Source organism: Aspergillus costaricaensis, assembly GCF_003184835.1.
Source record: "Aspergillus costaricaensis CBS 115574 unplaced genomic scaffold BO79scaffold_13, whole genome shotgun sequence".
NCBI classification, from domain to species: Eukaryota; Fungi; Ascomycota; class Eurotiomycetes; order Eurotiales; family Aspergillaceae; genus Aspergillus; species Aspergillus costaricensis.
The window spans coordinates 319,288-333,408 of NW_020291813.1; the positions used below are offsets into that span (position 1 = coordinate 319,288).

Here is a 14,121-nt window from a genome sequence, read left to right on the forward strand (position 1 = left end):
CTGCCCCTCACCCCATTACTAATGCCTGAATGACACGGTAGGATGTCCGACACCGCCCAATAAATTCGCTAGACATAATATTCAATTGCGCATGAGCCTAGGTTACAGCCATTCAAGCAAAGGATGTGAAGTCGGCTATCAATAATATCCATCGTGGAGGTTATCAGAATTCGCCGGGTGGCGGTTCGTGTACCTTGAAAACGCCCCCCGAGAGTCTGCCGACCGGCAATTCTCGCCGACGTCGGGCGTCACGCTTTTTGGTTAAGCTTCGTCAGGCGGCTCGGATTTTAGCGAGTTTTAACCCCGGGATCTACCTCCACCGTCTGTTCAAGTGTGAAGAAGGGATCTGCACCTAGATGATTCAGGGGAATTAACTTGGGGCATTATAGCTTAGTCTTAGACGAAGTTCTGGGTACGATAGAGGTAAGAGTAAATGTAGATAGTCCATATACAATGGTATATTATGGTTTCATTATGTCGGTAGAACTAGGAAAGTCATAAATCACCTCCTCATTATCCTTCCATCACAGGGATATCATTCATTAACACGGGGGCACATCAGAGATAAATAGGGTCATAGACAAGGCCGTGGTATATACTATGGTCGTATTATGATCGTCACCCGAATGTCCGAGCCGCGACACCAGGCCGAAGAAAATCAAATGTTGTAAGGGGTATAATGCTGTCAAAAGCAGATGGTGTTGTTTTTGGGCGAGTATGTTCGTTTTGTTTTGCGCATCTGTCCGGTGTCGTCACCAAACTCGTCTCGAGTCAGATGGAGCCCGGCAGAACGGATGACATGAATAAAATCAGGCGGAGGCCGGGAACTGGAAAGGCGGCAGCGCAGGGCGCGACTCCCGCTTCACCGCCCAGGCCTTCAGGGCAATGGAGAGAATTTCGCACGACATGATGAAGGCGGTCAGTCCCATAGTAACTGTGAACACAAACATCGCGTCGAGGTCATAGTACTCCAGGGTTTGAATCACGCTCCGGGTCTATCCTAAGAGTTAGCCAACGTGTCCTGTGTAGGATTTGTGATTCCTTCTTTGCTGAACTTACACTAAGCATGAAGACCAAACCACCCGAGATCAAGCAGAAAGCAGCGACGATCTCGGTTGGCGGGCGAGATGGAAGGTAGGAGGTCGGGGGCTTGAGGTACATGATGACATAGGTCATACCACGAGCCAGTGCAAAGCCGACCAGGAGGTTACCCCACTGCTTGTGCACCATGGTCGATACCATACTATCCTGGTGGTGCGAACCCATCATCATACCCAACAGAAGGATGACCAACGCAGGCATGGGGTTCAGTGACACGCCCTGTGTGTCAGGAAGCTGCCATGCGGTATCTGTCGACGTGTGCGCACTCATATGAGAGGGATATTGGAGAACTGTGCTGTTCAACCAGCCTTTGACGCGCTTCGACTCGAAGAGCATACCACAGAGACCGCCGCCGAAGAACATGATGGAGATGGAGACATGCTCAAGGTCAGTGGCAGTCCATGCGCCACCCCAACTGGTGAGATGCTCCAAGAAAACGTTGGTGACGCCGTAGAGGAAGATCACGAACGATTCAGTGAATTCACCCGTGGGGATCTTGGCCTTCCATTTACCGACAATGGGACTGGACGGCTTCACGTTCCAGGCCCAGCCCAGGTCGGCCCAGCAGCCAAGCATACGTCCCAGAGTCAGAAGACCATACCAGAAAAAGATACCTCCTTTGATAAAGTGCGCAAGACCATTGAAGACCTCCTTGCCTCTCTGCAAACGCGCGTTAGCGAAGATCAACGAAGTGGCCCATACTAGAAACTTACCATAAGACCACCATAAGTCACACCACCGGTCGCGATAGCCACGAAGCCAAACGGCAAGATGATTCTGTCGATAACAGCATAGATGGTCGAGATAATGCGAAGCGCCCGAGTAGAGACCATACGAGGTACCCGACTGGCAAGGAATCGGTCGGCGAAGGGGATGCGGAACCAACCGCGCGGTTGGGACGAATGTTCGGGGAGCGGATCCTCGGGCTTTTCGAAACCGTCATACTCATCCGAAGGCGACGCACAAGAAGGCGACCCAGGGCGACTGTGGAGGGAAGAGGAGTTTCTCTCCGTGCCCTGTCCACTGTCGCGCGACCAGCGGTACGAATGGCGGATACCACCAGAGTACATCTGGGGACTCTCCATCTCATCGGTAGAAACGGGAAGGAACGCTGCCCGTTCATAAGAAGTCGACTCCGACTCGCCTCTGCCAGCATAGGCAAAGATCAATGACATGATGACCTGCGCGCTCATGACCCAGGTTGCGATCCAGCCAATCTTGTGATGAGCGTTGTTCTCATACAAATCGGGGGTCTGGCTGTTGTAGATGATTCCAATGAGCAATCCCACCGCATTGCATACCAAGAAAAGGAATTGCGACGGCAATGCGAAACGTGACCGTGCGACGCTGAACATGACCGCTGTAATTGCAAGTGTTAGTTTTCGGTGCTTTTGTGGAGGATAGGCTAGAATGAGCTATACCTGTTGGCAGAATGAAGCACCAGGCGAGAATCATCAGACCGATGTGAACGGCAATCGCGGTGCCGTGTTTCCCATAGGCGAAGTAGCTCATGGGGGAATCGTCATCTGCCTCTGTAGACGATTCATGGGTGGACTCGCTGTGACTCATGTCCATACCCATGTCCATATCCATCGCTTCATCATCTCCGTGGGGAAGCGCATTCGCAACGGAGGCTAGAAGGAAAGCTGCCGCAAATGCGGCACGGGAAGCTCGCTGCCACATGAGGGGAGGAGCTTCTATATTATTACGGACGGGAAATCCAAAAAAGAAAAGGGAAAGTATATCTCTTCGACGCGCGACAAACTGGAGTCAAGTGCGAGCAGGAGAGACGACTAAGAGATCAAGCCAACTCCCAGCTCCACTTGTCGCAAGCAAGATGGCAGAAGAAATTTGTACGGAGGAAGCTGGGATGCGGATGGGCGCGGCTACCACCTGGCGGAGGGCAGTACGTGGGAATACGTCGGGGGGACAGACAAGTCGGTAGGGCTGAAGTATGGAAGCAACGGACGATTGTGGAAGGGAAGGGAAGGCAGGAAGTATAAGTATAAGAATGGGCGAAGAATCCAAGGAAACCCAGCCGACCAACGGTGGACCATACAGGTAGGTAGAGAGACGAGACGGAAGGCTGAAGACCGGGATTGCCAGAGAGGGTCGCGCGAGACTTTTTATTTAATCATTACTCATGACTTAATTTTTTCCTTTTCCATTCGCGCCTTGTGGTCGCAGCTCTCCTTCCTTCGGAGCTGGCGGGGATAGGATGCAACAAGACCGAGAGGCCGTGGAAACAAGCGATCCTGCTGGAGCTCCCCAAAGCTCCGTGTGCCGAAAGTGGAGTTACTCACTGGCACCCTCGCGCTAGCAGGGAATTGGAAAAAGGGAAAAAGGAAAAAAAAAAAAAATGTAATAAGGCCTCCCAGGAGTGACGCTGTTCACCTCCCCAGTCTGGTTTTTGTTTTGACTGCTGCTTTGTTTGCTTGACCTCTGTCTCCTCTTTTGTTTTCTCTTTTTGCACAGAATAAGGGTAATGGTCATTACCAAGATACTCTCGGATTCCATGTTGAGGCTATGCCTATGATATAGCTCGATCCCTCAAAGCTTTCATCGTCATCATGAGGTGTCTTGCTGAGAACGCTGGTACCACCACTCATGCCTCCCGAAGTCATCCAGCGATGGAGCCGATCATTCTTTTTGGACTGATCACCGCCTCCAATGCCTGGAACTTTATTTCCTCTTCCATTCAAAAAATGTTATTTTTCTTTTCCATTCTATTATCCACTTACACTTTTCTCGGGATCTTTTCGCCTGTCAGCCAATCCCTCCCTTCCATCTTACTTCCTTTCCAACATCATCCCTACTACTCAATCCGTATACTTCTCTTACTACTTGTAGCAAAGCCTCCTGGGATCACGAGCTCTCAGCCTCTGACTCACGATGCATCTTGCTGGGGTATGAACCTTCTTCAGAATCAAAGCTTATTGTGTGGGAAATGGAACTACTTAATAATGGGAACAAGAGAAGTGCATGTTGTCTCTTTAAATCATATGAACCAATTTCCAACAGAGCCGAAGAGGGGCACGAAAAAAAAGAGCCTAGGGAAAGGGTATTTTCAAAGGAAAAAGAGGAAAGTAAAAAGAAATTTACTCCTCTTGGCAGAGTTGGGTTCTCGGAAGCCCGGAGCGACCGGGAGAGATACTCGACTTCCAGGTCACGGTGCGCTGACGCGCCATGAGAAATGACCTCATCCCAAGGTACCGGACTTTTAGCGTATGGCCTAGAGCGCACCAGTGGATGCTCCCTTCTTGTTCTCCATCCGCTTCGGGGATCCTGTTCGCCTGTTTTCGGGCCTTTTTCTATCTGCTTCTGCTTCATGGCCCCTCCGCGGATATATTACTAATGCCGCGGGACAGCACAACTTTCTCGTGATGCCAGAATCACAAAGAAGGGTCATCAAGCACAGGTTCGCACTATTGGTGAAAAGGGTCAGCAAGGCTGCAAGTCTATGGAACTACTATGCCGGTCCACCTTCATCTGCGTGTCTGGCAGTGGCCTGTACGCCCTTTGGCTCCGATCTCGTCTCCACGCCGTCCTCTGTAATCAGTACTAGTATGCCAGGACGCTCATGCCATGTATCTATCCATCCCTTTCTGTCCGTCTGACAGCCCCCTCGAAGGCGCAGCAGTCATTCGATCGCGGGGGATGTAAACAGAAGTCCAGAATGCAGGGATCCTGATACGCCCAATTTCTTAGGTCCCGCCTTCCCGCGACTTGTAAGATGGTGCGCAATAAGCCTACGAAGCGTTTAGTACGTGACACACTGAGAGATAGATCACTCCGTCTCGGCGGCTATTCGAGCTTGTGAAGAGTGAACTGCCAGGGGCTGTTGTTTAGGATAGATTGTGTCGAATCCGCAGTATTTAAGATGATTGGATTTCGCGACATCACCAGAGGACAGTCATGCATCCAGTTTCATCTCCCCTTACATTGGCGGTAGAAAGAGTTGGTGGGGACTGTTGAAAGGGGGGATGCCATAGTGTGTTATGTTGGTTCATAGTGCGGAGCGATCTATCACCAGCCCCGATTACCATGTACCAACTACATATGCAACGGACCGCGAACGAGCAAGCAGCACGGGCATACTCTGACATGATGCTGGCTTATTGCAAGCTGTGAATTGGAGGGGACTTGGGACGGAGAGCTGCTAAAGCAGGAAGTATCCTCCGCGACCAAAGGGCGAGCTGAAGTCAAGACCTACTGTACTAACTAACATAACCCCTCTTTCTGCAGAGGTCGATCGGTGCCATCTCCGGCAAGCTGTCTATCGCCCTACGGACTACTACTTTGGACAATCCCGCTCCAATTAGTGTTGGAACCAGCTACATGAGCACAGAGGAGCTGCAGTGGATGTAGGAGACAGTGCCGTGCCTAAAGATGGACGGATAGCTGTCCAGCCCTGTTGAACAGTGGCCCATCTGGAATGTACCCAACTGGCCCATGACTTTTATCTCCAGGTTCTGGTGGGCTGATCGTCGACTCAGGCGCATGCCAGTGTAGCGTGACGTTGCGATGCAGGCGGTTGCACTAAAGGTCGGTGCTACAAGCGAGGAGAGCGGTGCATGCCCTGGAGTCCATGGACAGGTACAGACCGCGGATGTGCTGGCGCCGACCGGCCTTTTAGTAGGGTTGGCGACGATCGCATCTATACAACACAAACAGGTTAGACTGACAAGCGACCATGAACTAACTGCCAGAGATATGTTCATTAGCACGATGATTGTACAACAGTGGTGTAACCAACACAGCCGCCACATATGAGCCTTAGAGTACTCAATACAATAGTACTCGATCTTAATCCTTATATCGAGCTACCTTGTGTATCTACGTTTGTTAAGTAGACAGACCACCAACAAGCGTCGATCTCTGCCGGCTTTAGTGGCATCCTTTAGTGGCATCCCTCTTCCCTCGGAAGCAAACCCCACCCGGCGGGCCTCGCACGTTGGGCTGTTTGCTAGTAATTGCTAGCCCTGTCCGTGCCCGTGTAATGATTCTGCCAGTATCTATCGCCCTTTTGCTCCCCTTCTGACAACCCAACGACGATCGCGGCTTGGCATCACCGGGCGAGAATCACAATCCGCATCCGCGCTCTTCCGTGCTGTATGAACTGCCCGGGCGGCATAAACACCGTCCATGCGCTTCTCGTCACCTTTTCTTACATCCACGCACCTCCCGTCTACAGACACATCTGTCCTTCCCGGAGATCTCTCGCATTAAACCATTCAATCATTGTCGAGCCTCTTTCTCTAGTTAAGTTTCTTAAGTATATTATCCACTTTTCTCTCTCTCTTTGACCGTTTTCAGGCCTGGCTGGCCCATTCCCACCGCACCCGTACTTATGCATCGTATGACCAGCACTGACTCATCGCTCATGACGCGACGCTCGTCGTGAGGAGGAAAGATCGGATACTTGTTGCGATCATGTCGTTGACGTCATGGTATGGTTTATCCAGACTGCTTGATAGAAGTAAAACCCACATCATGGTTACAATTGTCTATGAGGATGAGAATGAAGGTGGATGTTACTATTGTCTTATTGTGAATGCCACTGTCCTGGTGAGTCTATCTACCAACAGGATCAGACTACGCAGCAATCATTGCCATATTGGACTGCTGGACATCCGTGCTGTCAAGCCGACACACAAACTAAATGGGACCCGCCATAAAAATTAGGCCTGATAAGATCGACCCGATCCCATGACCTCGCGTTCGGCACATCCGGCTCAATCGGCTTACTTTACACTCTTCTTCAGGTTTCCCTGCCTTTGTCTGGCGGCATTTGCACGAAGGCTGCCGCGTTTCGATCTCCGTCATCGATGGGAGGCCTAGACTACAACTGTCATGTTGACATGTCGCCATTCAGGGTTTACCATTCTTACATATGGCGTTCAGCTTACAGGTCATCGCATGTGTAGGTCCTTAGGTAGTAAGTACTAGTGGTTGGACGGACCATTTCCGATGCATCGCCCAATCATTTTCTTGATCAGGCTCATAAACTCGGAGACTTTTCCTTCCATGTGGATTCCACCGCAACTTGGGTCGAAGTAGTTCGATTGGCGAAAATTTTCTGATATTGGGCAAGGGTACGCAAAACAGCCGGCGGATGCCGCCCGCAGAGCTCATTTTTTCTACGCGGAGACAAACCATGGCTCAGCACTTGACTATACTAGGCAGGCCATAATCTCCGTGCCGCTAATTCCGGCTTCACTCCGATGATGGTGCCGCTTTAACCGGTTGGCCTGGTTGGTGAGACGGCTCAGGTACTCCCTTTACAGTTTCTGATTTCTTTGTGATTCGCTCCTGGACTGTCACGCTAGCTGGTACGGTTCATTAAGCGACATCGAGGATAACTATAACAGCCTGCTCTTCTCTAGCAGGTTCGATGGCCATCAACTAGATGGTCCGATCTATTATCGTCGACTAATTTGGCAGGGCATAGGGTTCTAGCTTCCAGGCTGGCACTTAAGCACTTACTTCGGTTCAGAAACGCCCTCTTCTTATACCATTTCGTATGCTAGGGAACTACTACCCCAGATTCTTTGCTCGTCAAGGACCATATCGAACATCATTGGCTTTTGAATTATGACAATTTCCATAGCTACTTCAGCTTACATGGTCTGAAGTGTCATCTCGCTTAATGTCCATCTCACAAGGTATAGTACCTAATACTAAACTACACCTTAGCCAGAGTATTTTTATCGAGTCTTCTTCACCCAGTCATCTCGTTCAGTTTAACTTGCCGAAGAATGTGCAATTCGCAGTATACGTAAGGTCAAGTGATTGCCAACCACCCCTTACATCAAGATGTCAGTCATATACTGTGTTCTACCTAACCTACCGCAAGCATAGCTCTCAAAGTAGGAGTGTGACCATCAGTCACCGCAACATGCCGCAAAAACAGGGAGGGTGACTGCGGGGAGACACAAATCCACCCTACCAGTCTGAAACGAGACATGGATTATGTCCTGCAGTAGTCACAAGTTTACGATCCCCTATCACAAGACAGCCTTTCGCTACATTCTACATTGCTTGTCTGATTGACTAGCTCACGCGACATAAAGATCAAACACATTATGCCTACTAACAATAAGAGAACCCCCGAAAATCGGCGCCCGAATTGGCCATCCAGGCACAAGTACCTTACTACTTTGTACACAGATGATCATCACTGATCCAAGCGAGACGGACCAATCGCTTATACACACAGCACCAATAATATTTACTAGACAGATGCTAGATGCTTCTCCTGTACCGCGCCTGGTGCGATCATCACTCCTTAGCCCTATTAGGTCCAATCGAGCGGGTAATCCCGAACGCAAGTGACTACACAGTCGTCTATCACGTCGGAGCTCGGATGTTCGGGTTTTGAGGAGGCTAGCTTGTGCTTGCTTTTCTTTCTGTAGTGACCGCTTTGTTGATCGTTGGTCAATAGATAGATCCCCTGCTACGCTGTCTCTGGAATTATATCCCACTCCTTATAATTGAAGGGGCCTTCAGGGTGATCTAATATGATCTGTGGCCGTTGCTCATTTAAGCAAATGGTCAACTTTTCCCCTTAAGTAAAGCGCACAAGTGAAGTACTACGTACCCTGTAGCTACCATACAAAGCTTACATTGGATAGGATAACTTTTCCAAAAATCATTGAAAGGCCAACTGACAACCACATACCAACTAGTCTTATGGTTCCCCTCCAACAAACATCTCATGAGTTAATGCACAACTGATGCATGTGCTAGCTAGCTAGCTACTTCCCTAGCCAGCCTTACACCGATAGCTCTAAGCCTTATGAGAACCCCTATAATACTTAATTACTTTTTCTATCCCCTTTTCTTTGCCCAAGTTTCTTTTTCTTTTTTCTTTCCTCATCCTTTCTAATTTGTCTGTCTATATGCCTGCCTTTTATCCTTGGATGCATGTAACCATGCCTTGCCCCTGAGAGGGAGGAGGGAGTATTCTATGGAGTACTAAGATATGTACCTATCTGAACATGAGTGGGTAAGAGTATTACCTAACACGGATAGATGCAACAAATATACCAAATACTAAGCGACTATTGACTAACTATGCTTAGTACCAGATTACTTACGCACCTGTGCCCTTGTGATCTGTAGTCTGTAGTCTGCCTCTTAACAACCCATCTGGTGGCTGGGTAGTCCATGAAAAATCTCGATATAATAATTTACTTATACATGGCCTTCAAAATCTGGACTAGAGATAATTGTGCGTTGTTGAGCTAATTGAGCGTAGTTCAAGTTGTCTTGGTATACTTGCAGTGGAGGGTAAGTATAAGTAGAAGAAGGTGGGTGGGGGTGCTGTGCAGCGCAAGCTGTTGTGTATAATTCCAGACAGAAAGTCTGAGCAGTATATATCTGTGAGTAAGGTGGGGTGTATTAGAAATGTGCATTCCTGTGGAAAGATGTGTCTCGTTGTGGTTGGCCATTCTGCTTCGGGCTCTCAAGCACGCGATTGAGTATAGCGAGGTTAGTGATGGCGTGGTAAGTAGAATGGAATGCAGGCAGACATCTTAATTGAAATAATTATACATGAGCTGAAAGAATACCCACGCAGCAAGAAGTCAATAAAATGTTTACCATTATACGCAATAACCTGAAAAACAACTTCTCCATGAAATAGGTCTAAGACCATCGATATACATCCACCGGAACAACCTCCCCTCCGAACCCGACATCTGGAGTAGTAAAGTTGAAAATAGCCCCAAACCCATATCACATGACCAGCACCCAATCAATACCCATCCCAACAAGGCTTAGCGCCCCCATCAAGCGAGATGGTCCGAGCCCGCATCACGGAAACCGGAAAGACACACAAACGGAATTTCGACCCTAACCTTTTCGTTGAATCCCCGTCCCCCTTCAACGCCCAGCGACGACAAACCGCCTGCCAAACACCGTCTCATCCCCAGGTTTCTCTCGCCTCAGATTCAAGATGACTCACGAGTCCGTTTGGTACAGCCGGCCCCGCAAGTAAGTTGAAATCCGTGCCGATGAAATTTGGTATAGATGTGGTTGCTAATTGATCTGTGATGGATAGGTTCGGCAAGGGTTCCCGTTCTTGGTGCGTATTTTGCGATTTTTTTCCCGAAGAGATGATGTGTGGGATTGGGAGGGAGTTTCGGAGAGGAGAGAAGAAATGAATCGAATCGAGGACATATAACGAAAATATGAAAGGAAGTTTTGTGCTGATTCGTTGTGTTGGAATAATACAGCCGTGTCTGCTCCCACCGCGCCGGTCTGATCCGCAAGTACGGGGTATGGATATCCACTGAAATCTACGCGATGCGAAAATATTGGGGGTGCTGGAATAATGGCTAACTGGTTTTTTTGCGTACAGATGAACATCTGCCGTCAGTGCTTCCGTGAGAAGTCCTCTGACATCGGTTTCCACAAGGTTGGTTTCACCATAACCCACATGCATATTCCAGCACCAGTACCACAATCACATTATATCCGAAATGGCATTGGCATGACGAGGAGGATACCGAAAGAGAAAGAGATGGGACTTGCGACGACGACGACGAAGAAGAAGAAGAATGGATACCAGGAACGGATTGAAGGGGAAATGAAATGCCACTCGACATCGAAATAGCCAGAATCACACACACACAATCACGCCACACAACTCAAACCAAGTGATATAACTAACACCATCTCACCCAAACAGTACCGTTAAATCGAATCTTCTCCATCCCCCATCATCATCATCGATCCCAATTTTCCGTTACTCACGACGATGATTCGTTAAAAACGTGCTCGTGGCGCTTTCGATTCTCTCTTACACATACACCACCCAATCATCAAATAAACCAACGATCCCCCACGATTCCCATGTCGGGGGATTAGCGGAGGAAGAAGAAATACAGGGGGGGATAACGGTAGCCTCTTATATTCTTTTACCACAGTGTGTGTGTGCGTTGTGTGTCTGTGAAATCGAAAACGCAAATGAAATCCGAAACCCGGGCTTGATTTTCAATGGAATGAAATAAAATGGTGTTTTTCTTATTCGTTCATGGTGGATTTTCCTTTATACCTTCTTAGGTGTGATTGGGGAAGAGATGAGATTTGAGGGTTAGAGACGAGAGGGGGTTGGTATAGGTTGTTGGCTGGCTGGTGGGGACAGTATTTCCTATTCAATTGAGGATCTCTTGATAATCACCGATTCTTCCCCCGGCTTGTCCTGTGAGAGGTGAGGGTGCTGCTGGAGACTGTATTGTTCGTATGGGCTGGTTATGCATGTCTTCTGGGATCGTGCGGCTCTGCTTTGGTTGATGCTTCCGGCTTATTGAAGGGTGTAGTCAGTTGGGTTTGGGTCCAGTCATAGGACTGTCCTCTGGTAGATAGTTCCTGTAGGACCTGCCTAGTGTAGATGACTGGGAGTATATCATGAGTCACATGGAAGCATCTATGTCTATCTAGTGTCAAGTATCTAGCGTCCAGGTCAGGGCCAGATTTGATATACTTTAATCAAGATCGAGTATTTGAAACACCCATACAGTCTTGTATTCGACATCCATATCTAGCGAGGCGCTCGGCCATGTATACCACTCCCGTAACCTTAGCCTTCTACTATACTAGTTAGTCTAACGCACACGGCGCAGACATACCCGCTATTTCTAAGCGACTGAGCTATAAAGCAAGCAAAGAAAAGAGAAGAAACACAACATAACTTCACAACAGCAGTCTTGCATCCAGCCCCCGCTCTCCTACATGAGCATACATGCAACCAACCAATCAAACAATAATAATACAACTCCTAGCCGTGGACTCCGAGTCGCTGAAGAGAAACCGAATGCGAGAAGATGAGGCAGCCGCCAGAGTACAATGTGATGTGATGATGTGGTGTGATAGTACACGATAGGTAGCTAGCTTCTATTGCGGCGCAGAAGCCAGTGATCGAAGATTGTAGAATAGGAGATACGCGTCGGCGTTGAGGACTTCTGCCTCGGTGACGGCGGTGACTTTGTCGTCGTTGAAGAGTACCCACTGAGAAGTTCGGGTTAGGAACGCTGTTTGAGAGTAGTTTAACTGGGGGCAGGTCAGTAACTCACATCATCGCCCTGGCGGCAGTAGACGTAGTAGTGCCCCGCATCAAGTTTGCCTTGATGGACTACAGCAGATGAGAGGTCATATACGAATCTGGACCTGTCAACTTTGGCCTGCGGGCAAGTTGTATAAGGGAGCATGTTGATCGATAGTGGAAAGTCGATTTTGCCTTCTAGCTTCTCCGAGACGGAAAAGGTGTGCTCAAATCGCTGTATTGGGTAAGTCTGTGTCTGGTCCTAGGGAATTTGCGCAGGAACATACCTTTAGCTGCATGCACAGAATGGCGGGTAATTTCCGAATGCGCAGTTGTTTGGTGGCTTTCTGTGGTGTTCCGCCGCAGTGACTGCAGTTGTACACGCCTGCCATTAGTTTCTCCGGAGACGTGTAGCTCTCCAGACATCCGCTCAGGGTAGGCGTCGATGAAACTCCTGTGCCACCCATGGCACGTTTCTTCGCCTGCACTTGGACATCAAGACTGAGATCCACCATAGGATCATCCGTTCGTGTGACGTTGCCACACTTGTCGCAAGTCACGCTGCTTCGGAGCTTGCCGTAAAAGGTCTTATGGAAGAAGCAAGGACAACCCTTTTCATGGCCTTCTCGGTGGTTCTCAGTACTAAGGTGAAGCTTGTCGACGAGAAATTGGTAATACTCATGTGCGTCTTGTTGTTGATAACCTGCCAATGTCTGGATGATGGCAATTAGCACCACTTGTCAGAGATAAATGTCCGTGGTAATAACATACAGAACTTGCACGCCATGATGCTAGAAGAAGATTGAGAGCTGCGAACCCTTCCGGCTTGTCGCTGCTGTTGAAATCCGCGAAGGCCTCCGCAACTGCACATCCTACGCAGTCAGAAGCAGTGCAGTCGTGGGGCTGATGACCGTTCCCAAGAAAATAAGTGTTGAGTATTGGGTCGTGCAGAAGGGTCTGAAGGATGACATTGAGATAGCAGGTTTGGCCCAGGTTGAACAAACCCCTGACACCTTGCTTAGCGCAAGGACGCTTGCTGGCATTGCTCCGAATATAAAGCTCGTCCGCAGAGCTATCGCTGAAGCGACGTTTCTTGGCGACTTTGGCGTGTTAGTGCTATACCAAGCGGGAGAGTAGGTCAGACGCTAACCTTGAAGAGCACTTTCTGTTGTTGAGCACCGAAGTCGTTCGAGGCCGTGGTCATAGACGAAATCCCCACAAGCCTGGCAGTATACTGTGCGGGCTCGCGAATCCATGTCTCGAACACTGTTAGTAAACATCGATAGGAAAAGGCAAGAATCACCTACAGAATTGATGGCTAGTCTTCTCGGTATGGGCTTTTCGGCCGCCCATCGGCATCGTTTCACCGCATGTCAAGCAGTTGTACTTTGGTTTCAGAAAATCTTTGGATTTGAGACGACCGTTCTGCTTCGATGAATCCATTGCTCGCTGAAAATGGCCTAATGAATTATGCGCTTTGATAAAAGCGTTCTTGAACTGCTCTGCAGTGCTCACATCCTGCCCCATTAGCGTGGCCAGATGCTCTGTTATCAGGTCAGTAAAGGGGCCAAAAAGATCCGGGAAACAGCTCTGCGCATGAATTCCACATACCGCAGCCATATTCGGCCTCAGAAAGTAATGATATGGAGAGGACGCTAGCCATTGTGTGAGGTAGTTATGAATGAACGTAGTGAAACAAGTGTCACAGCTCGCACGTGAAGCCTATCCTGGCTCAGCCTAGAGTGAGGCTCCCAGTCGAGATGGGTGAAGGAGTGTGTTAAGAGTAGTACAGTTAGTCCCTCAATGTAGAGAGAGGGAGACGATAAAGATATTCAGCAGGTCAACTGCAGATCAAGTAGGAATCCATGGATCGGACGGACTACCCTGGAGGACTCTGCAGGCATGAATCATATCAGCTCTGTATGCTAGGGGACGCCAGGTCCTCCAATGGGGATGAAGAGAGAGAAATGCAC

General features: G+C 49.0%; 5 protein-coding genes across 5 annotated transcripts; 2 read left to right on the forward strand and 3 right to left on the reverse strand.

Annotated features, from left to right (window-relative positions):
- Positions 1-655: 655 nt before the first annotated feature.
- Positions 656-2,885, reverse strand: BO79DRAFT_11144 (Ytp1 family protein). The gene is made up of 4 exons (XM_025677918.1): positions 2,523-2,885; positions 1,815-2,461; positions 1,060-1,761; positions 656-995 (listed from the first exon to the last, which is right to left on the reverse strand). Exons 1-4 carry the CDS (start codon positions 2,782-2,784, stop codon positions 810-812), a joined length of 1,797 nt encoding a protein of 598 aa, XP_025540346.1. The 5' UTR covers positions 2,785-2,885; the 3' UTR covers positions 656-809.
- Positions 2,886-3,201: 316 nt separating this feature from the next.
- On the forward strand, positions 3,202-4,349 carry BO79DRAFT_11136 (uncharacterized protein). The gene has a single exon (XM_025677917.1). The coding sequence runs from the start codon at positions 3,672-3,674 to the stop codon at positions 4,296-4,298; it is 627 nt and encodes a 208-aa protein (XP_025540347.1). The 5' UTR covers positions 3,202-3,671; the 3' UTR covers positions 4,299-4,349.
- A 972-nt stretch (positions 4,350-5,321) lies between these two features.
- BO79DRAFT_11174 (uncharacterized protein) lies at positions 5,322-5,960 on the reverse strand. Its single transcript, XM_025677919.1, has one exon. It carries the CDS (start codon positions 5,868-5,870, stop codon positions 5,436-5,438), a length of 435 nt encoding a protein of 144 aa, XP_025540348.1. The 5' UTR covers positions 5,871-5,960; the 3' UTR covers positions 5,322-5,435.
- Positions 5,961-10,060: 4,100 nt separating this feature from the next.
- On the forward strand, positions 10,061-10,720 carry BO79DRAFT_254258 (40S ribosomal uS14 domain-containing protein; the record flags this gene model as incomplete). Its single annotated transcript, XM_025686051.1, has 4 exons — positions 10,061-10,098; positions 10,166-10,189; positions 10,341-10,383; positions 10,466-10,720. The coding sequence occupies 4 exons, from the start codon at positions 10,061-10,063 to the stop codon at positions 10,718-10,720; spliced, it is 360 nt and encodes a 119-aa protein (XP_025540349.1).
- Positions 10,721-12,000: 1,280 nt separating this feature from the next.
- BO79DRAFT_145660 (putative ubiquitin C-terminal hydrolase Ubp8) lies at positions 12,001-13,811 on the reverse strand (the record flags this gene model as incomplete). Its single annotated transcript, XM_025678425.1, has 7 exons — positions 12,001-12,114; positions 12,180-12,383; positions 12,436-12,861; positions 12,920-13,248; positions 13,299-13,406; positions 13,456-13,692; positions 13,760-13,811. The coding sequence occupies 7 exons, from the start codon at positions 13,809-13,811 to the stop codon at positions 12,001-12,003; spliced, it is 1,470 nt and encodes a 489-aa protein (XP_025540350.1).
- Between the last annotated feature and the right edge of the window lie 310 nt (positions 13,812-14,121).